At 34.4% G+C, this 25,128-nt stretch overlaps 1 protein-coding gene across 4 annotated transcripts in view; it reads right to left on the bottom strand.

Moving 5' to 3' along the window:
• The window catches only part of ATRNL1 (attractin like 1), a 436,152-nt gene that overhangs the window by 291,010 nt on the left and 120,014 nt on the right, over nt 1–25,128 (bottom strand). For all 4 annotated transcript variants that reach the window (XM_039709188.1, XM_039709189.1, XM_039709190.1 and 1 more), the window contains exon 20: nt 15,400–15,493. In XM_039709188.1, coding sequence (XP_039565122.1) covers nt 15,400–15,493 — 94 coding nt within the window. The remainder of the gene's footprint in view (nt 1–15,399; nt 15,494–25,128) is intronic.

The following is a 25,128-nucleotide window of genomic DNA, read 5'->3' as shown; positions in this document are numbered from 1 at the left end:
TAAGAGAAAAGATTCAGTTACAATATTTATCAGTTATGTGTATATATTTTGCATTATAGAGAGTGATTTCTAAAATATTTAAAAACTATCCTTTCCTTGGTTGTTTTCACATCCCTAATGCCTTTTTTCTCACTTGTTTTCTGAGTGGGTTTCTAAGTTATGCAGAAGTTATGCTATAATCTGCAACATTAACCATAACTTAGAAATGCAAAATATTTTAATGTCAATTGAAAAAGAATTGTGGTGACTGAAATGGTCCATCATGTCAGAAAAACAAAGTACTTGTCAGATATTCCATAAATAAGAGAAAGAAATCAACTGAGAACACAGTGGAGAGATGCACTCTGAGGTGAATCCTCTTTTGGGACTATCAGGGTAGAAAAAAAATCCAACTAATTTATTCTCTGATCATTCTGAATTTCTCTTCTGGATTTTTGTTTTTAAAGAAAATGGAATGCCCCTCTGATTTCAAAGTTCTACTCCAGGAGTGACTCTAGAGAAGTGTTTTGAGCACCACAGCAGTTTTGAAATCACAGAATATTTATAAGCTATCTTGAATTCATTGATTCATAATATTCACATTATTAGTAAGAATGAGCACACATTCAAAAGACAAAATATTAAATTAACAAAGATCTCCTAAGAAACAGACAAGCACTATAGTGAAATGTTCTGTCTTAAAAACAACATGTGCACAATATGATCTCCTGCCATAGAGAAGAAATTTTTGATAGGTTTGAATTCTAGAATTTTCTGTAAGGAATATTCACAAAATTTAGCTATGACTGCTAAATCTGCAGAAAACAACGTTCATACAAAATGTTACCTGACACTTTTTACTACAGTGTGATAACAGAATGTATGACAATTTACTGTATTATGAGCATGCAGAATAACAAATATGATACACTATTTAGAAACACAGAAAGCTGGATATATCTGGAATAAAGGTCAATAAACCACTATGAAGGAAGATGATGTATTAGAATAATCTTTGGGCGGTACTATTGAATGTTTCTTTTCCATTTCTAGGCCTGTATATAACTGGAATAGAACTTCTACCATGTTTATAAAAAGGCTACATTGGTCACCATTTCTTCCATTCTTTATGAATGGAATAAGTACTGTTTGCTGAATATTCATTGTAGCTTATTTTAAGGCCAGTATTTAAAAGACACCTGTTGCAGAAAATTTCATTTGTTACAAACTTAATTAAAACAAGACACAAGAGATTCTTAGGCTGAGGAAATTGTCAAAGGCTGAGGACACATAGGGAGTATGCATGAGTTCAAATATTTCAATTAAAAGAATCAACCTCCTCTGGCATAATAACTAAGTCTAAAACCAGCCTGTAATGACAGCAGAACTTTAACTACATGGAAATATTCTAAGAGCATTGAGTAGACAATGAAAAACAAGCCAATGCAACAATACAAAACTGAGCACAGACAAAGCTCGAACAAAAGCTTCTGAAGGGCAAATATCTAACCACTTATGAAGTCACATATTTAGCTGTTTTCCAAAAATGTAAGAGCAAAAACAAAAAAGTAATGGTACAAGAAAGGTTTCAGGAAAGCAATGACAAAACGAAAAGAGAATTAAGAAAACAAAAACATCCTGATGGTTTTTTTCCTACCCTAAAAACAGGGAGGAAAATGCATAATTTTATTCACATCAGGGTGGTATAAATAAAACACAAAATAAAATGGGAAAAAAAACCCTACAGTACAATTCAACAATGCATTTTCTTTAAAAAAATCTTTCACAAATAATGTGTTTATGTAATTCCCACCTATGAATCCCAGAGTTATTTAACTTACACATGGTGGGCACTGAACAGCAGTGAAGCTGTTCATCTGTTTAGATGTGCTACTACCTCTTTTATTCATAACTATAGAGGAGGCAATTCTTCTGTTCAACATGAAGCATTGATTTATATATTTTTCATTTCTTACAATTACCATCTATAACCTTCAACTTCACTTTTCCTCTTAAAAAAACCCTTTTATTTACCAAGTACAGAAAACACCTAAAAACATAATGAAGGAAAATGAATGCATGAAGAGAAGCAAAGTATTAGGAGCAAAAAAAAACTTTGTGGACTTGTTTTGTGAAACTCCAGCTGCTATTCCATAGTGACATCTTACAATTAGCCTTCCAAGAGCAGGGGAGAAAAAAGTAAACCATATGTTCCCAATTCTCACCAAACCAAGGGAAAATCCCCTCTTAAACCTAAACAACAAGGTGTTATCATGTATTAAAATATTTATCTGAATCAGGGCCCAAATCTGTGATTAAATCAAGACTCTACGTAAGAGAGGATAAAATGACCTAAAGGAGAACAAGATTAGATTTTGTAGCAGCTGTTAGAAAGTAATTGCTGCCCTTATCTCCTTACGGATCTTGTAAGAACTCATTTCCAGGACAAATATTTTATTTTAAGTCTTCTTTATGAAATCTGATTTATTAAATCTCTTTCAGCCTGACTGTTCCTTTACCCTTTAATTCTTATCACTTCTCTGTGAGCAGCCCAAAATCTTTTCTTGCAGGACAATGAGCCTTTTTTGACACATTCTGTATTCTGCTTTGCTAATCTTGCTGCTCTCCCTTTGGCCTCCTGCTGTAACCCAGTATTCCTAAATTTATCTTTGTTCTGTGCAACACTGAAAAAAAAAGTGCTGTGGCAGATCAAATTTTCAAATGTGATTATAAGTTTGCTTTGATTCTAAATCAGACTCCTGACAGTATTTAAAACAGCTTTCCTAGCTAAGTTTTTACTCAGCCTTCTAGTACTTTGTTCTTTTCTTAAATGGCTGGAAAAAATCCTTTTTGTAATATCGAAATAATAGATAGAGATGGAGAACTAAATCTTTAAGCCAATTCTTCTGAAGTGATAATCTAAACCACTCAGGCTCCACTGTTGAAGTTTAGAATATCATCAGGTTCTTGGATTGATTTATGGCCTTGTAATCAAGCTCCCCAGCCCCATTATCTAGTCAGCTGACAAATACCACTTATTTTCAATACATCCACAAGAAAAAAAAATAGAAAGCTCAAAGCATGCAAAGGTTGTGCAGCTTAATTTATATTTTATACTTTCTAGTGGTGATTATTCAGTACAGAAGAAGAAAAGAATAAGGGAGTATTTCTAATATTAAGACATTCTAATCTTTCAGCTGGTGAATACAGATAGAATTGCTCCTGTGTTATTTCTTCTTGCCTTATCAGTTATCATTCTCTGTAAATACCTTGCATGTGATGGAGAATTTACTTTTTGTATCGAATATAGTGAGTTTACCTTACAAGAGGTAAAATATTACATATGTTTTTCAGTAATGTTTATTGTAACATGCTGTCTTTTCAAGTTTAGATTATTTCATGTCATTCACATGATAATGCAAGCTAAGAAAAAAGGATGTTTATGCAGGCACATGTGCTTATATATGTTCTGCCTGCAGAATTCCTTATCCCAGGTAGCCCATCTCCTGATTTTTAAACAGGACTGAACAAAATATTCCCCTTAAATAGACAAAGCTTTAGCAAGAAAGAATATCAGTACAGGGAATCACAACAGATTTCAGTGACCAAATGAAGGACAGGACTTCAATCACATTTCTGAAGCAGCATAGTTTTCACAGCCGCCTTTTAATTACGTTAATTGTTAAAGTACAACTCAGATACCTACACTTTTCTAAGCACTATTGCACGCAGTCCCCTCATCTATCCAACCATTCCAAGAATGGAATTTTTATTTCATTTCAGGTATCCGTCTTTAATGCAGGAGTGGCACAGAAAGCCTCTATAGCACAGAATCACAGAATTTCTAGCTTGGAAGAGACCTTTAAGATCATCGAGTCCAACCCATGTTCTAACACCTCAACTAGGTCATGGCACCAAATGCCACATCCAGTCTTTTTTTAAACACATCCAGGGATGGTGACTCCACCACCTCCCTGGGCAGATGATTCCAGTATTTGACCAGTGCACTTGGGCCCTGGGGAAGCATGAGAACATGGGCTCTCCTGCAGCAAGGGCACAGCCAGGGTTGGGATGGAAAGAGGATTCAATGTGTAAGAAATCTGCTTGACCGCCAGATGTCTGCACATGCAGCTGCAGCAGAATGCAAGTTTGTTGGCAGGCTCTTCAGGATGAGGACTTCTTAAGCACAATTTAGCACTGTGTAATTGATGTGCACAGTCTACATAATTATCAGAAGCTTCATTGGAAAAAAAAAAAGAGGACTAATGCATTTCTCACTCCCATGTCTTAATACCAAAACACATTTCTTAGCTCTCTCTGTGCACAGCTTTAATCTTTTGTGTGCATTCTTCTAATACTCTTGGCAACTACTGAAGCAATTTAAAACTAATAACTGGCAAAAATGTTTTAAGTTTTAAACAAAAATTGAAACCAGAAATAAAACTATTCCAGCTAAATTTTCATCTATATGTAAAGGTATGCAATTTGGCTGAAAGAGGAAACAGAAAATGAAAATGGCCATAGGAAGATTCATATTTCATCTATTAGAGACCATAAGAGTAAAAGAAAAACAATCTTTCCATCACCAGGAGATTTTTATCAAATTGTGTCTTTAGTACCCACCTGACCTAGCCTTTCCTTATTTCCCTATAAAAAATTCTTTTCTTCCCTTTCTCAGTAAATAAAATATATGAATATCACAAGGTGAAGTTGATGGATATACCTATCAATGAGTTTTCATCACAAAGTAGCTTCATTTCTTTCAGCTATTTGTAAGGTTTTGAAAATAGATTTTAAAATAAAAACAGGGTGTGGTATTTTAGCAAGTTGAGCACTGAGCAACCCATATGAAGCAAGAGAAAGAAGTATTATTCCAATTTCAAACCTACCTTTGGGTTGATAGCTCAGAGAGAGCTCTGAGCTCTCACACTGGTATTTTCTTTTCCCATTACTACCTCTACACCTGCAATTCCTTAATGACAAATTGATTAAACCAGATGTCTATTTCAACTTTAACAACTCTTGTACCAATTACTAATTACCATACTAATGGCCTATCAGATGTAAATTATAAGCACAGATCTATGCTGCACAATGGGTATTATTTTATCTGAGTTAAGAATTGAGAATAACGAAGACATTTTCAGCAGTTTGAAAAATGACAAAAACTGTAGTTCTACTGAGAAGAATTTGAGATTCAAAAAACCTGGTCTTTTTTAAATTCAAAATTTAAAATAAATTAAATGTTTGGATTACTATATACATTGAACTTGTGCACTGACAATAAAGAAAACATGAGTATTTTGGATGGCTCTACCTTAGAAATCTGCTTTTCCTTCAAATAGAAACTATGTCCTCCACAATGTATTGACTTGGATAGCACAAGCCCTGACAGCAGACAGAGAGAGGACTTCAGCCTTCGCTCAGTCCTCATCAAAATCCCATCATCAATTGGCTGCAAAAAGCAGCACAACCATTTCAGAGCCACTCAACACTCACTGTACTATTGCAAACCTGGATTTCAACAGAAAAAAACTCTACAATAGAGAAACGAGAATATTTTCAGTTAACTGTCAATAAAATCAGTATCACCTTCAAATCATTCAACCTGATTTTTTTTTAATTACAAACTTAACACTGATTCTATTGAAAAATCTATTTTCATTGTAAATTCTCCTTGCACACTTTTTCTGCCCAGCTAAAAAAGGAAAAAAAAATGAAAGCCTGGAGTGCAAGAGGACTTTGTTACATCAGTTCAAATCAACTCAGGAAAGAAATAGTTGGTTAAATTCCAAATCACCTCCCATTCCATATATATTTTGAATTTTCCACACAGTGAAATAGTAAGGGAAATAGTTATCTTGACAGGCAATATCCTAATGCTGTATTTTATTTGCATAGAGTCCTGATAATACAAGAGAAAACTATTCTGAAATAATTCCTCTACATATACTTCCCACTGGATTTAGTTACAGTTATTTCATAGCTTTCAAAAAAATCCATTTTAATAAAGTTCAGACTACATTCAATCAAGTATCTCAGAAAATTATGGATATTAATAATATTCAAACATATTAAGTATAGATCAGATCAAATAATCACTCATTTCTATCTAAAAGGATTTTTCTTAAATTAAAACAGAAAAAAAATATTTTCAGTCATTTAAAAGGCATAAGTTCTAATAAGTACTATTCATCATTTACTAAGAACTGATGCTTTGTGCCCCACTAATTGGTGTCATTTCAGGAGGGTACAACTTAATTTAAAAACAGGGAAAAAAAAGGCAAACCCAAAAAAAAAGGGGAAAGGTGAGTTTTGGGAGACAGCCAATACTATTAAATAAGTTCACCATAGAATCTTTCCTGTCATAAATCTCAAAAAAGGTCAGAATTTACATGAACATGCAAAATATACTATTTTCAGAAACAGCTGGAGTTCCTTTGAGATAATCTCAATTTTACAGATCACTTTCAAATGAGAAGAAACAATATTATCTGTCTCAAAACTCAATATATCTGTGGCCCACAACAATTTTTACTGTTTTTTCTCACAAGTGGAGTTTCCATTACTGAGTACTTAAAGTCTAGCAGCACTCAATGAAACACCAGTTTTGTGTATTGAAATCAATGTCTGTAACTAAAGCATAATTGTCTTTACAATATAACTCCATTCTCTCTAAACTTCAGCCAGCCAAACCTCATTTGTTCAGATAATCAGTTAAGGAAAACGAACCAATTCTCCTTTCTCTCCAATAAAATACTGTAGAAAAATGTTACTATTTACTTAATGCAGTGCTACCATGAATGACTTGGAAAGAATTTCATTGTACTAGAATATATTTAAGTGCTTCTATCAGAGAAGGTTAAATATCTATTTTATCCTTGGCGGAAACCACAGGAGAAAGTGGAAGCTGTACAAAGAAGCTCAAACAATTAATACACCTCCCGATGTAGCAATCCAATAGTCAATCAGTATAGATTGATTGATCTTACCCTAAACTGAAAACTAATTAAAGAGCCTACTTTCTTATGAAACAACTGAAAATTCATGGCTTTATATAGCAAAACCATTTTTTTTATAAAAGGGTTTGATGAAGGGCACAATAATATTGCTCTAAGTCCTTTTCTTCAGTTATTTCCATTCTCTCCTTTCCAGAGAATTGACAAACTGCCTCTGTCTGTGATGCTACAATGATCAGCATGGATGGGGGCATGTCAGAATCCTTTGGTTTTCCTCCTCAGCTCTTTTCCAACATAAAGGACCAATAATGATACATAACATTTTGATAATCCATTTTTTAATATTATCTGTATCTTCTATAGTAGCCAAGATCCCCTAAAAAAACACCAAAAATTTAAGAGAACATTGAGAACTCTGAGAACATTGATTTCTCAGATGTTTACATGCACTGAAACTGACCACTGTTTGTGTGCCATGAAGGCAAAAATAATAAAATATGTCAAATTCTTAGTTCTAGATACCAAGTCTATTAAAAACTGTACTACCAACATTTGTTTTCTGGAAGATGATCACCTTGAAAAGGTTTTGTCCTCCATAAAGTTTTGTAGGACTGTTTACTCTCAATGTTGTTTTTTTAAAATCTCTTTAAACATTTGCCTTCCACAAAGGAGATATCACTTTCCTCCCTTCTGCTCCATAGTTAATTGTCCAAAGCTGACTGCAGTAGCAGTAGCCAGCAATAATAATAGTGATGTAGAGGGTTGTTACTATAACACAGCACACATTGAATTTAATCAGTTACAACAGAGCAATATATAACAGAATTTTTTTAAAGAATTCCCTGAACTATCTGGTTTTGTCAGTCACAACTCAGCTGATGGATTTTTTCTGATGACAGCAGGATGAGTAGCCAGAAAAGCCATCAGTTATTTTCTTTTCCTTCTCTAAAGTGAACAACTTATCTTTAACCAAAGCAGTAGGAAGGGTAAACCAAACTCATACTCTACTGGAAATCTGCTCTTTCTCCCCCCTGCCTGCAGAGTAATTCCTATCCTATCTTACACGTGGCAATTTCAGATTTGTGAGATTAATTATGGCTCCCACGAAAAATGGGAGTTTATAATCCCACCCCAGCAACATGAAAGAACATAATAATGGTTACTAGAGGTAGTAACCAAGATAATCAAGCTGCATGTATTTTTATGTTTTGTGGAGACCCCAGCACTACACCTGGCAGAAAGAACCAACTGTAGTATTGGGGGTATTTTGTTCACGTGGGTGAGGAAAGACAAATGCCTGGTGGAGCCACATGTTGAAAAGAAGATTGTCTTCACTGTCAGCAGCCTCCTGGAAGTGTTTTCTGGAATCTAAACACTTTATTGGCTGTCTTATAAGAAATTCTCCTGTCTCCTTTTTCATGTTCTCAAAGGAGAAACGTCAGGAGATGCTGTAACTCCAAACACCTCTCCCACAGGTCTGGTACTTCACAAGAGCTGCTCATACTGAGTTCTGGCTTATGTGACTGATGCTACTCAGCATCCCTAACTCTTAACTGGGTTCCAGTCCTGGCCACAGAGCAGCATTCCCAGGTGCCTCCAGTGCACACCTTGAGAGATGCAATGCAGCAGAGCCCTATCATTTTCAACTGCTTGAACTGGGGTTAAAAAAGACAACCTCAAATTGTAAGTCTTTGCAACCTACTCTGACCCTGAGACTAAGAAAAAGCACTGGCTATGCAGATATGTGCAATTCTGCTTTAAAGTTAACCCTAGGCAAGATGTAAAGCCAGCCCAATCCACAAAGCCCTTTGACCTCTTCCTTTCCAAAAACAAGCACAGAAACTAAAGCTACAACTTTGCTGGGCAAGAAAAACATCAGACTCAATAATAAAGCAATTTTATGGCAGCCATAACCTCCCTTTCTCTCCTGCTCCCAATAACTCTTCCATGGGGCACGGTCTACGCTTGTTTCTCTTTTTCCTGTATGAGTAAACATCAGCATCACTCCCACTCCTGATTTCATCTCTGTCTGAACTCAGTACCTAACCAATTAAAGACAGAAGAAATGTCTTCACCTTATATTTAGATTTAAATCTTTATGAGTCTATTTCAGACATTAAAAAATGCAAACTTGTCTGTTCTTTTCAGCTGTGCTATTCTATTTTAATAAAAAAAGCACACAGAAGCATTGCCTTAACTGTACACCCCTAGACCATTGACACTTGGCACCAAAAATTACTAGTATTTTATATAAAGAGGTTTGCCTTACAACGAATGCACCCTGAGCACTGGAATTCAAAACAGATCTCACTGGCATGGGATCTGTGAAAGGCTTGGGCAGCCTGCCCTGTTCCACTGCTTCACTGATATAACCCGCACTGAGCAAAACAGATTATTCACATGCCAGTCACTGAATGACATGGCCATGGCATTGGAGGAACAATTGTTCAGAAAAAGAGATTCACTTTTTTTGAAAGAAAATCCAGCACCATATATTTTTCAAATAAGAAGCCAAAAAGATATTAACTAAATCTCTGTCCAGCATTGCATACAAATGTAAACCAATTGGGCACAAGAGACAAGGACACTGCTTGCATTCCTTCTTTAGCCAGAAGTGTTTGAACAATTGTAAAAAAATACCTGTTTTGCTCTGCACTTAGCATTTTTAGAGGTAGCCTGAAGAGGAAGTAATGACTACGAAATATCTTAGAAAACAACTAAAGCCCAGTGGTGAGAGGATTCTCCTCTGTTGAACTTGCCAAACCAAAGCACATTTTTATATATGTGCATATAGTCAGTTATGGAAGAACTTAGAAGCCAAAGCAAAATTACTTTATTCTCATGAAAGGGAAACTCTCATGCCCAAACTGCTCCCCATTTTCCAGACAATTAGTACTAAACTCAGAAGAATAAAAGGCATATTTCATAGGGACAGAACATAATGAAGCCCCAAGGTACAAAGCCTTCTGCAAGGTGCTTTGCAGCTTCTCCCTCGGCCACTGCCTCATCCTCATTTCTGCTCTAAGAGCACTGTCTTCTAGGAATGATCCCTGACATTCCAGCTCTCGTTCTTCATTTCTGCAAAACTGGACAATTTCCTGAATAAAATGTAATGTTTGGATGTAACAATGCTTAACAAAGTGTAGTTTCACTTACAGAGAGCCTGCAACTCTGAAAGATCCCAGAGAGCCTCATGAACTTTACATATAATATACTGAATATACCAAAGCAGACAAAGTGACCCTACTGCAGACCAAAAAAAAATCAACAGAAAGGGCAAGAGTGACATACAATACTACCAAAACCTGTATTTTACTTTTCTTCAAATTTTAGATCTCAAATGTTTCAAGTGCCTTCTGAGGGTTTGAGCCATTAGAGTGCATTTGGGTCATGTTCTGAAGCTTTGATATTAGACACATTTTTTAAATGAAAGCTGCAATTTAAGAAAAAATGATTGATACAAGAAACATGAATTAAAAGAAAAAAAACAGCTCAAATCCTTGAAAGATCTGACAATAATTACTACATGTAGAGCAGAAAATGAGTACATTTAAAACATAAATGTACTCATAAATGTTGAAGTAGGAGTTTTATTTTATTGTTCTCCTTAGAAACCTAATGATCCAGCACTGTGAGAACTAGCTGAGGGCATGAACCTGTCCTTACAGAGGCAAGCTGAAATTTTCAGGCAGTTAAATAAGAAGAGAGGCAGTTGCTAAACCCACCAATATTGCTAAACTCACCAGCAGCTACATGACAGATTTTGCTGTAATTCTCCTCCAAATGTCATATGTAATGGAGTAACATGCATTAGCATGTCAAAGTTTTCTCTTAAATGAAAAAATCAAGGACTGGACTCAGCAGGAACAGGTAGAAAACACCTCCTATCAAACACAATCAAATATGTTAAACTAATGGTGAAATATTATCAGATGACAGAAAAGGCAGGGGGGAAGTGTTGAAATTAGGAACAAAAAAAACCCAAAAAACCAAAATGCTGTTCCTGTAGTAATTTAAACCACTAAATATTAAACTTTTTAATGTTACTTTAGAAAACAACCAACTGTCATGGTAACAATATTAAATTAATTATACCCTCAATCAAGAAAAGATACTTTCTCAATAGAATAAGGGGGTTTTTATTAAATTTCCAGCAATAAGAATTCCTTTTTATCTATTTGGTTTTGGGATTTGTGTGTGTGTCTCTGATAAAGAAAGTTCAAATCAACTGAATTTATTATATGATGGCTGCCAATTCTTCCCGTACTGGAAAGCACCAAGAGAAGCTCTGTGGGGAAATAATTGGGAAAATGTTTACTCTGCTATCTGCAAATAAAGCTGCAGTGATATCAACAGAATGGTGAATTTGACTCTTAACCCAGTATATTTTTTACCTGTAAGATGAATTGTACATTCTGTGGAGGGAAATTATACAGAATAGTATGGCTGGATATTTTAAAATCTTGTTCTTATATACAGCAGACTATCAATAAGTTCTTATTTTTATGCACAGATCCTTACATTATTAAAAAGCTATTTAAAACTTACATACAGGAAAGATTTTTACCAAATAAATACCACATATTTAAATAAATAAAATAGTATTTCTTCCACTTTTACAGGAAAGATATGTCTAAGAAATTAATGGTCTGGACATTTATTAGAACTAAAAAGAGCAATACATTTTATAATTTTGAATTTATCCTTCCTACAACTATATAAAATATACTATGAAATGTGAGAGTTAAAATAATACTTTTGCCCCAGTATTTTCCTTCCAAGTAGTTCTTCATTACAGAGGTTTTGAAGCTCAATTTTAGCCATGGTGATGACAAAAGCTGCAGACACATTGCTAAGTGAAGGCTTTCATTTGCAAGAGCCCAGACTTACTGAAACTTCTCAAAGAATTATTTAATTACTCACTTGATCCCATCACTTTCATATTTTTCTTCCTTGTCTCCAGCAAAATTTCTCTCATTTAATATCAAAACTTGAACTTTGAAACAACCCCTTTGTATATTCTGCACATTCCTACATCCCTATTCCCCGAAAAGTTCCCTGTGCACAATCCTGCATATGGATACACCAAAACATATGGAAGTTTGAAAATCACTGTCAACAGAATTCTATGAGAAAATAAAATCAGCAGCTAGTAAATCAAATGTGAGAGAAAATTAAATAAAATAACTGCCTAGACTCAATAGTTTTCCTCTAAAAATATGGTTTAAGTCACCATGATTTTCCTGTTACTACCAATTGAATATTTCATTTTCAAAAAATTAAGGGGAAAACCAAGAAATCAAGTATTTTTATTTGTATCTGGTTTTAATCTTTACAGTCTAGTTACTTAGAATAATCAAACCATTCCAATAATTCCCTTGAGATCAGGAGATTACTAAAAGTTTTTACCAACTGAAACTACCAACTTAACAGAAACAAAAATATTAACATTTGACAAATATATGAACATGTGACCATGTGATATGATCATATGGTCATGATCATATATGGCCATGTAAGAAACATTGTAAACCAGAATGCAAATGTGTGCTCCAAGCTGCTTTACAACACTAATTTTCATTTCAAATGGCACTGTGCTTCATGCCATCCAACAGCACAATCAAGAAATGAATGCAACTGAGAGATGGGTATGCTAAAAAATACACAAATAAATAAAAAATAAATAGGATCTTCCATAAAAGCACAGAGTTGATAAAATAGGGAAGGAAAAATAAAAGAAAAATAAAAGTGCTGTAAACTTTCCCAGATTTCATAAAACCTCTGCCCACAAGGCATGGTGTGTACACAACAGAGCCCTGCAGCTATGACTTCTCAATCAATAGGATTCTTGACAGAAATATCAATCTAACTTTCTCACTGAACAGCCAGAGTTTGGAATTTTCATTGAAATACTTATTTTAGCAAACCACAAGGCTGTAGGTTCACTGCTGAGGTTGTAGGTTTTTAGCCTAACTAGTCATCAGCAAAATAACCCCAAAACGTTCATCCAGAGCAATGGAGAACAGTGTTCCCACTTAGAATCAAGTTTCAGATTATTTATAAAGAATATAATAAAGTAATAAATACAAGGAAAGCATTGAGCTGATTTTGATTTCTCCTTATCCTCTAGATAATGACTGCATATATCTTATGATACATTCAAGAGTGGTTGTGAGTGTACAAATTATTTTTAAAGAGGAAATAGATTTTCTAATTTTTTTAAAAAAATACAAATTTTTTTAATACATAATACAAAATAAATTAAGTTCATATTCTTCATACTAATTTTAGAATGAGTATGGGACTGCATTCATTAGTGATTGATTTTTGGAATTTTTTTTATGTTCTTCATCCCCTGATGTTCTAAGGGAAATATTTAAAAAAACCATTTGATTGAAACTTCCATACATGAGAGGATCACTCTCTAAAAACAACCCCAAGAGTAAAATGACAAATTCTAAATGTAGCATTTGATGATACGTCCTCCAACTAAAAATGTGTGGTTATTTGATTGAGTGCCTATGAACCCAACAGATGTTAACCTCACAATCTGAAATGTCATCACAGCCAAAAACAAAAAAGATTAAAAGGGCTGCTGGTTTTATTCACCAAAAAAAACTTCACCAACACTTAAAAATATCAAATGTTTTAACACCACAGCTTGCCCTGGACAAGCCTTTGGTTTGTGTATGAATCTAGAATGGGGATGTGTTACATGTGACTAAAAAAGAGATTTTCAGTCTGAAACTGCAATTTTAAGTTCACTCTTGATAAGTCAAAATTCAAATTTCTGTTTCATCTGTGTTATGAAATTGCTGTAACTTCTGCCAAGGCAAGTCCACAACTAGGAAAACATTTTCCCTTCTAGTTCAGTAAGTGGGGTAAAAGAACCTTTTAGGATACACAAACTCAGGACAGCAGACTGATACAGCTGAGCAGCACAACCAATCACATGAAATAAAAGTTCCACATCAGAGTGGAAAAAACAGTGATGAAACAGACACAGGACAAAGGACACCAACAACCACAGAGATACAGGAAAGGCTGGGGTGAAGGCCTGAAGAGGGTGCCCTGTGTGGAAGGCAGTCAGTAAAGAACTGGCATTTCAGCACAGAAACTGTTTTCTGTGGTTCAGGTGTTACAAAGGACAGAGGAGAAATTGTTGTTTTTTTCTTCCTGTTCTTTGTATAGTCAGAATGGCATCAATACAAGTCCAGAGCTGGTAGCTGATAATCAGATCACTCATTAACACCTAGAACTGATTAATTCTATGGGCACAAAAAGAGGGAAAAAAGACTTCTCAGTGAAGACTTAATTTCAGAGCTTAAAGATATCATCATTTCGGCTTTTGTCATGATAAAATTTCATCACTTAGTCCTAATCTTGATTTCCCATCTCATCCTGAGTCTTCAATTAGCTGGACACAAAGTCCCAGAGGTAGCAGGGGAACAGCAGAGCTGCCAGCACAGCTCTTTCTCACGGATATACACAGATCCTCTGCATCAGAAATTTTTGTTTCTTTACAATTTATCAAGCAAAGTGTTACAGGTAGGATCCAAGCCAGTTCACTGAGTGTATCAAAGACAAATTCACAAATCCAGTGCAAGTGGATGTCCTGTGGCAGGCAGAGCAGAAGCTCCTGGCAGCTCTCCCTGCTGGGGAGGAGTCAGCTCGATTCATGTACCTTGTCCCCAGTTCCAAACACTGCTAAGGCAAGTTTGTTGCCAGACACTATTAAAATAATTATAACTGCAAAATTAATAAAGTTCCTACTAAATAACATGTGCACCTGCTAGAACAGACTGAAAGAAACATCTTTAAATAAAAGGCTATTCACAATTAACTTCCATGTGTTATTTATCCCATTTGATATGTTACTTCACTTCAGCACTTGATTGTTCTTAGGACTCCATTTGTTGTGAAGGTGCAAAGTCTTCCTCTGAACACAAGAAGCTATTCCAGTGCAAAAAAAAAAGAGTACTTTCCATGAGAGGTCTACACATTCCTATGGTCTCGATTTTACGATGTGGGAAAATGTCTCAAACACCTTAATAAGATTCCAAAACCCTAGAAATTGAATCACTGTAGATTCCCATCAAAATAAGTGACAAATGTAATTACCAACTCATACGTATTTTTTTCTTACACTATTGTATTTTAAAAACTTAAGAGAAAGGAAGACTAACAGAATTCTCCAGTTTGTTCCTGGAAACAAAATGAATTTTTAAAAGCCTTTCGTGCCTTCAAAACATTACTAATATTTGTGATGTAATTCTTTAACTAAAGTCTAAGTAATAGTGAAATTTCCTGAGAAATGTAGGGAAGACTATATCCACCACTAAAACATTAGCAGATTAATTACAAAACCCAGTACCAAAACAAGGATGTGAAATGGGAAAAAGAGTGATTATTCACTCATCAAGGATTGCAATAATTTTAGGCTACATTGACTTGTACTCACAGTTGACACTGATCTCCTTTGATTCCCTTGGTTGTGCAAAAACATTTTCCTGTTTGCATGTGACAGATATTTGCATGTCCACTGCATGTGCAAGCTGTAAAATCAAAAAGGAAAAATGAGATTTCCTCATTCATACTTAATTTGAAAATTAAGTGAATATTTATAGATTTTAATACTTCATCCCAAACACATTTCCTACAAGCTGTATTGAAATATATATCTATTACTACTTCAATTATTATCTTTTTCAGAAAAAATCACTAGCATATCATTTATATTATTTTCTGCAGTTAAAAACTATTCCTGTGTCATTAGAGGCTGTCCTCCACACCTTAAGTAACAGCAGTTTGAGAAAAGCCATTAAAACCTACCATTTCAATGTGCAACACAGAAAATTATTCATAATTCATCTTTGCTACACAAGGTGAAATCCTGACCAATGACAAAATCCATTTAGTTTGAAATCTAATTAAAGTATTATTGCAGATGTTTGGTAAAAGATCTAATATAATTGGAATTCTTGCTATGGACAAAACTGAACAAAAGTAAGTCTCTGAAACCATTTGAACAAAGGCAGAGCAAACACTACAGATATAGCCCACAAGAAGAGTTTTCTAGAAGCAGGAAACAGGCAACTTGAAAAGCTCCTGGATTCTGAAGGAGAATCACAGGAACAACATCAACCCTCCTCTCCACTTTAAGGCCAAAGCAATCCTCTCCACTGGGGTCTGCTCACTGCCACTCTTGCTGCCTGCTAGATTCTCACCTCAAAAACATTTTCCTATTCCCAGTTCTTGAGCTCTCTTCTTTCTTTTCCTTTCCATCTTTATTTGTATTACTACCTCGTTTAGGCAGCCATTTTTTATTCCTAACCAAGTGTACCAAATTTACTAATCTCTCCCTGGTAAATGTGTCAATACATTCCTGCATCAATGGAATTGATATTATAATATCAATTGATATATATATTGATATATATATATATGTCAATATTTATATATGATATCAATATTTATATATAATATTCACACCACATTTGAAGTCCTTCTTTCATCCAAAGTAACTCTGAACCTACCATGATGTTCATATTAGGCTTTCACTGAAGTTTTAATTATGAGTAAGATAAAGGATTTAATATATGAGGTCCTGCTTGGAAACAGATATGGTACAAAGTGGTGACCTGTATAAGATAAAAGTTTATTCTCTACTTTATAATCTCATATTGAATTCCTGTCACAGACTGAGTTTTAAACTTCCCTTATACTGATAAGGAATAACACACAATAAATCCTTCTTTGACAGCGCCCCATCCCATACACACTCTCACCTCTCTGCCTCAGCCTGAGACAAATAGAATAAAAGGTACTAGACATGTAAAAACCTAATTAAATGTAAGATATTATTGAAATCACATGTCCATTTCAGGACTTCAGTGGTTTGTTCAGCCCTCAGAGGGCTCATTAAATAGCCACCTGAACTTAAAGAATTCTTACTAAGGAGGTGCCAGGCATTCAATCTGTCTGCGAGAAACACCAGAAATGTCTAAGCTGCACATAGTGATGTGTGATGTTTTTCTCTGTTTCATAACACAGCACTTCTGAAAAATACCTGCAGTTACCACAAAATCCTACATGTTGTAATTCTGCTATCCTCTTGACACTCTACATTAAATGTTCATTGAAGTGTTGCCACTACATTATCAGTTATGTGTTCCCAAATCCATTTATGTTTTCCACTTTACACTTATGGAATTATTATTTAGGCACTTTAAGCTGGAAAAGCCTCTTCACAAAAGTTAATTTTAATTGTGTAAATCTTTGCAATGCTTTCAGTGAAAAATACAGAAATATATTCTTAGCAGTTTATTCTGTTCATAGTTAAGTGCTCTTAACAATGATGCTCCATTACAAGATAGTACAAAACTTATAAAGGAGCTAAAAGAATTCTGAAGCACATTCCAAAAGCTCTCAGTGTTTTGACAAATATAAAAGCTATTGCCAACTAACCTTAATTGATTGCTCCCACAATTATTGTTCATTTAATAGGAAGTAGATCACAAATGTGGAAGTGGAAAACGTAAGTGATTATATAGTAGCAGCACTTCAGTGAACATTTATTACTCTCATTCAGCAAGTTCCTATTAACCTCACTGTTCCTGGATAATACCATGGAAAAAGACAACATCTTTGCATTTCCACTTTTTAAATCTAGAAAAAAATCAGTTTCACAGCCATGAAAGCATATTTTAATATGCTTTTTATATGCAGTTAATTATCTCAGGCTTGCAAGTGTGTGATGAAAAATGGATTCATACCAATCTGTAGATCTCTATGCAGGGGTAACCCAAAACCAATTCATTTTAGCCATCACTGCTGTTAGTGAAGCAAATGTGAGTGTATATGATAAAAGAAATGCAATAGCAGAAGCAGGACATTATTGGACATTTGGAAGACTGACATTCTGCCACTACCCCAATATTTGTACTCCACACTATGTATTTTCTTTAATATTTTCTATATGTTTCTCTTTGCTTAACCACTGTCAGTGAATGGTTTCTCTTGGGATAATAATGTAGCCAATAGTTAAAACTGCAGCTAAGGTAGGATCTTTCCCAGCCTAATGCTACTAGTTTTGCTACCTTGAAATTCACGAAGTCTTGGGATCAGTTTTAAAATCATATTTTATACCAATCATTGTAAGTGGTCAGAAATCATGAAAAGAGATTCAATTTATATTTTCCATACTTTGAGTCCAACACTTGAGTTCATTCCCTGAAAGGAATGTCAAGAACTGGAACAGGTTGCCCGGGGAAGTGGTGAATTCACTGTTCCTGGAGGGATTTAAGGTGTGGATGTGGCACCTGGGGATGGGGGTTTGTGATGGGCTTGGAACTCCTGGGGTAATGGCTGGAGTGGGTGAGCTTAGAGGTTTTTCCCAAACTAAATGATTCCATGATTCTGTGTACTTTGTGCTGCACCCTCGGACAGAAACAGTGAGTTCAGCCCAACCTTCCCATAATAACTCTGCACACCTGCTTTTGTTTAAACAGCTATTTTAAATACTTGATTACCATGTTTTTTACCAATAATTAAATATTTTAAATAAAATATCTATGGCTCACAATAAAAACCTACTTAAAATATAGACTTTAAACTTTTGTTTTGTTATTTTTTACATATTAAGTGAAATTATGGCATTAGAGCTTTAATAACAACAAGGAAAAAACTCATCCTTGCAATATCTACTCTATTTTTAGGGAAATAGCAGCTCAAAATACTCTTTTGTACAACATGCAGATTCTAAGTGGAACAGAAAGATTATATGAAAACAATATAATCCAGTAGAGCAAATCCATGCTGCAAAATCAGAACTCTATAGAATTTATTAAATAATAAATCCACTGTATGATTGACTCCAAGTTGCTAGCTCAGCATATAAATGTTCTTGCTGACAACAAAAGAATACCCATCACTATTTCCATGCAGTGTGCATTTTAAACAATTGAATTTAAAAACACTTATTGCTTAGCCCCCATCTCCAACATACAGCTGCAAGAGCATTTTTCTCTCAAATGGAGCTCACTGCAGATGGTGATTTAAGTAAATATGTTTGCTTACATGAAAGGTTGCTAAACCAGAGCTGCACATGGATAATTACTATAAGATACCTTGCTGATGTTTTTTAAAGGAAAGCTATGACAATGCTTTAAATAGAGCAGTGCTATTTTGTTAATTTTGCTAACATTCAAGGCATAAGTTAAATCAAAAGGAGATACAGTGTTTCACTTAGACTAGGCTAAGTAAGAAACAGTAAGTATAAACTTCTATTAGATCTAAAATTTTAATGCCCAGTTTCCCTGTAAATGTTCACCTATGTAATCTATTAGTCTACTCATATGGCAACTGCCCTACAGAGACTATTTTCTACACTAGTAATATGGCCAAACTGTCTAGTCATTTAATTCTCTAGAAATGTGTACTTAGCTAGAAGCCCCTGATACCCTTTCGGCACTCAAGAATTGCTTTTGTAGGTATTACATCCATTCAGCTTTTGAGACAGGAAATGTAACAGCAAAAAGATGTGCCCAATAACATTGCTGTAATATCATTAATTGAGTAGCGCTACAATTAAGCTAAAGAACTTCTGTGAAGCAATGACCAATAAAAGGAGTACCAAATAAAAAAAAAGAAAAAGGAAAAAGCTGCTATTAGAACATACTACTGTACGTGCAGTAATGGAACTGTCATTTTACAGTGACATGATTATCCCCCAAAATAAATCAGTCTTAATAGAATAATTAGCACACACATAACTAATTTCATTTTCCTTTTTCTTGTTTTACCTTGTGATTTATATTTCTTTGGTCTCAAATTAATTTATTTTTATAGTAGCCTAATAGCACAGAAAAGACACAGGTGGACTAACACAATGCTAAAGACTGTGAGACAGAGAAAAAATAAACAGAATAGACAAATATTTTGGATTTCTGTCACTCAGATATGGAACTTAAAGTCATATTAAAACACAGACAACTTCACTCAAGCTTGAAATGACACTACTGAGATCATGTGACCACTGGTAAAGCAATTATTTTTTCCTGAAAAGTAACAGTCAACAATCTGGGAATCACAGGTGTCACCTCCTTAGCTTTCAGGACTAAATATGCATTCCAGAAGAGGGATATTTATCCTAATAAACCCAAAAACAACAAACAGACTGATTATCTGTGGCAGAAATCAAAATTTAGTTTGGTTAAACTTAAAAACCACCTTCATCAATTATAGGCTTGTGTTTTTCTTTAGCCATTTTTGCTCCGGCAAAATAGTTTCTATTTCATTATTCCTTCTGTTCAAAGCATTCATCCTGAAAAGTGAATTGATTTCTTTTGTTTATTTGTAATAAATACCTATCAAGCAATCACAGTAAAGCTGTCTTTAATCATCAGCAACTAACAGTATAAAGACAGCTTGGAAAACCATAATTTCGCTTTATACAAGTAGATAATGAAAATGCAACACACGAGATTAACACTGAAAGAAAGACAGGATCCTTCTTCTTGTTAGGAACTGAGCAGAATCTTAAACAATTAACAAGAGTAATGCTGTGCCTGAATCTCTCATGCCAATACTGAGCCACGGTACAGCATTTTTATAGCTTGCTGTTGGAATAATATGCATTTTCTATCAAAAAACATGCTGAACCAAAACATTGCCACATGAACTCACAAAATACAGTAGCAGCAATTTCATGTTTTCCATGTTAATCTGTTTGAAAAACTAAAACTTTTACACTAGCTTTGAACATAGAAAACTGAAAAATTCCAAGTGAAATTATTAACTTTATTTGGAGATAAGTTTAACATGCCATACTTATCAGCTTCCTTTTCATTCCTTCCACTTATACATTTCATTTCTAAACATAATATTAATATTAGTTACCAAAAACTAAATTGCCTAGACATTTTAGACTAGGCTAACCTGCAGATTTTATGAGTTCAACTCAAAACTGAACTCCGTATCTGATGCATTGGACAGTTTTTTACATATCCAAGCATTTAAAGAGACCTTTCACAAGATTCAAAATATTATTCCTTAAATGACTCAGTTTTCTCAGTTGTGAAGAGATTTCTCACATGAAAACACAGGAGAAAACTAGGATTATTTTAAAAAATAAGTAATTTCAGATCTGACAGACAAACTTTTACCAGATTTAGTAAAAACTAAAACAGTGAGTCTTCGTAGTTGTTTTCAAAGCAGAAATATAAAGTGAAGATTTTGGATACCTTCATGGCCCAATGTTCATACTGAAATGTTTTTAAGACTTTTTCAGACAATGGAAGGCCTAGTACCTACTATTAATATTGTTGTTGTTGTTGCTATTATGTCTTTTTTAATTTTCTTAAGACAGCAGCTTCTGTACTATTATGGAAATTTTGGTCAAAAAGCTCCTTTCATCGAAAGGCTGTTTTCTCCCCATTCTCTCTAAAGAGAACACTTTGGAAGTTCTAACAAAAAAAATTAGAAAGTTTATTACAAGGCAGTATGAAATGCAAAACTATTTAAAAGCATTCAAAAGTTATTCATAGCAGCCTTAAAGGTAAGAAAAATTTCCAATCTAAGGTGAAAAACATCTGAAGTCAACAACTGGTGATTGCAACTATTTGAGTGTATTTGGTCATTCAGAGTAAAAGCCCAAAGAAAAGAAATTATTTCTACAATTTATCAAGCAAAAATGCCACGAAATGTAAAGAAGTCAGCAAATCATTTCCCTCCCTTGGCCATTAGGACGTACAAAATACAACTGATTTTTAATGTATTCCATTGCAAGGGAGGCTTTTTTTTTCTTTAAATAACTAATGTGGTTTGGCATTATAATGTACTTCATTTAGCACTCAGAAAATGAAGACAGAATCAACTGCAATCAAACTGAAATGCCATTACAAGTTTTTCTGAGGATCTTCCTTTGATCAGTTGAGGAATGAGCTGCACAATGCCTCAAAATCTATTTTCTCACCAGCTCACGGGGGTTCCCAAGCCCCCCTAGGGAAAGGGGCAACCATTTCAATCCAAAACACACATAGAAGGGGAGATACAGAAATTAGAAACAAGCAAAATTCCTGCTTTTTCTATTGCATTTGGGATGAGAAGACTGGCTTTAGTCAAAGGCTTATTTGAGGATCAAGTAACAGTGATTTAAGAAAATGTCATCTTCAGCTTGCAGCTGCCTGCCCCCAGTGCCCCCTGAGCCAGACACAGCATCTCCGTGAGCTCTTGACATCTCCTTCAGTACAGGGTAAAATATGTTTGTTTATCAGAGGCTGACAAAATCAGTACATTTCTAGACAGCTGAAAGTTTCTAAATCATGTCCTGCCTACCTCCTCTAGGAACATCATTTGGAAACCAATGGATTTACACATTTCATTAGGAAGGTGAACATACTGATATAAAGCTCAGACAGCACATCAGAAATACATTTTCTAAGTATTCCTTACCACATAAAATAAATTTATAGCATGCAAACCTGAAAAAACCTACAAAAATAAGAATGCAGAGCAACTGGTTCATCATTGTCAGAAACTATGCTCCACAAGAGCATACAAGAGGACTTGATCACTAACATCAGTGAGAGCAAGAGAATTGTCATTAATCATTGCAAGTAGATTAAATAAGTACAGAGATAAAGGAATATAATATAAATCAAACTGCTGTATCTCTTCAATATCTGTAAAAGCTATAAGTGGTGATCAATTAAAGGATGCCTGAATTCAAAGTTCTCAGGATAAGATGCTGAACAAGCACAAAATGCCTGCTACTTACACAGATTAAGATAGCACAAGTTATGCTTATTCTTTTTACTATTTCAGATATTTTTGTTCCATAGTAGACCTCAGAAAAGTTTAAATTTAGGTTTTTTTCATTTTTATTTTTAAAAATACACCCACAAAAATAAGAATGCAGAGCAACTGGTTCATCATTGTCAGAAACTATGCTCCACAAGAGCATACAAGAGGACTTGATCACTAACATCAGTGAGAGCAAGAGAATTGTCATTAATCATTGCAAGTAGATTAAATAAGTACAGAGATAAAGGAATATAATATAAATCAAACTGCTGTATCTCTTCAATATCTGTAAAAGCTATAAGTGGTGATCAATTAAAGGATGCCTGAATTCAAAGTTCTCAGGATAAGATGCTGAACAAGCACAAAATGCCTGCTACTTACACAGATTAAGATAGCACAAGTTATTCTTATTCTTTTTACTATTTCAGATATTTTTGTTGCACAGTAGACCTCAGAAACAGTTTAAATTAAGGTTTTTTTTATTTTTATTTTTAAAAACATTGCCTTGTTCCAACTCCACTTGAGTAAATTAGAATCAGCTTTGCTGGATGGAAAAGTTACACAAAGCAGCCTAGTGCAGCGATCAGGCTTAAGGAACAAAACTGTGGTTGATAAAATTGCTTACTAGTGATTTAACTTCACAATTACACTGTGATTGTTCATGAATGGAAAGAAAACTTTCTTAGGTAAGAAAAAATGTCAGTGGTTCTCCATAATCAACCATTCCAACAGCAATTCTAAGGTGATGCCTGAACCAGTTCTTTGCCATGCTGACTATTCCTAAAATCACATCATTCTGCAGAGAGCACACGCATCCTGGTTTAGGAAGTAAAGGCAAATTTAGAGAAACAAGAGGTAGCTTAAAACAGTTGTACTTGGCAGAAAGTTTATAAAAATCTTCTGCATGCAGTCAAGGAAAATACATTAAAAATGTTAAACATGTTAAGCAGGCATCCTGTCAAAACCTTTTGAAATCCCACAGCTACACAAATAAACTCTCTCTGGAGATAATCATGATACATTCAACAGTTTTCTTCTTTTTTTCTCTCATAAAATTATGAGCACCTGAATGTCTATTGATACTTGACAATGATACTTTCCTTGAAGTGTAACTCCAGGTCCTTCACTTAACATTATTCTAAGTAGGTTATAGAATACAAATGCATCTATAAAAAGTTTCCTAATTTTAGTTTGAGTTTTTGTTTGAACTTAATATTAATTGTGCTAGAAATCATACTGAATAATATAGCTCTAATCTACAAAAAAAAATCAAAAAGAAAATTTTCTGTGTACACAAGAGTTAGCTGCATACTGAGAAGTTTGCTTAGCACATTTTGCTTGGCAGTCAAAAAAAAACTGGAACAGTAATTTTAAAGATGTCTTTTTCCAAGTTCCTCAACAAAGTTTTTCCTGTGGCAAGCCACTTTTTGTTTAGTAGCACAGAACTGATTTTGAATACATTCTGATTGAAGTGAACGCAATTTAAATTCATAACTAAGCCCCAAAACAGGTTTCACTCAGTGTTCAGACTATCTTGGATACTGTTCAATAAACAGCATTCATAAAAGGAAGGAAAATAAATTTTCAAATCACCTTTGGGGAAAAAGGTCTTCTTAAAAGAGTGTTTATTCTGACTATTCAAACTCTGCAAAAAGCAACATGAGGCTTTTTTTTAATAGCTTATTGTGCTAGAATCCATTTTCTTTGTGTTTCACGTGAACCAAGAAGCCCTTTTCCTTCTACTAAAACCAAATTCCAGCATTTTAGTTAATATTAAATGCGTTTATTCTATGATAAGGTATTTTGTTTTGAAAAACCAAGGAACTGGTGTCATCTCTATTCAATACTGAAAGGTAAAAAATAAATTAGGGAAAACAAAACAAAACACCACTACTACTGCAAAATGGGATTTCTTGACAGTCCCCTCATCCATCAAAGCCTTCTGATATTTTGTTTGTACAGCATGAACAAAATCATGTTATCTGCCAGAACTTAGCATGTAAGATTTTCTTTGTCTCAATAATCTTAAATTACAGCTTCTTACCACAGAGTTTTGCTGTGAACTTGTGACATACTGTTTCTTACAAATCAAGGTACAAGTAAACAGGTTTTTCTAATTTAGCTCCATATTCTAGTACCTGAAGACAGTACAGAGCACACTATACTCTTTCTTCCACTGACTTCCAACATTTACCTGTTTCTATATAAAATGTCTTTATTCACATAGGCTCCTGTGGTCTTGTGTCATAAGCATCCAATCTACTAAAAATCCTTTTTTCTGTGACTAACCTTAAAGTGCCTGGACTAAAAGAAACTTGTGATTTTTCAATTTCATACTTAGTCACTGTGAAAAGAGAGCTTCTAGAATACAATATTTAACCTAATA

The sequence above is a fragment of the Passer montanus genome, unplaced genomic scaffold, assembly GCF_014805655.1.
Source record: "Passer montanus isolate IOZ18808 unplaced genomic scaffold, ASM1480565v1 scaffold21, whole genome shotgun sequence".
NCBI classification, from domain to species: domain Eukaryota; kingdom Metazoa; phylum Chordata; class Aves; order Passeriformes; family Passeridae; genus Passer; species Passer montanus.
This window is presented reverse-complemented; position numbering and strand designations above follow the sequence as displayed.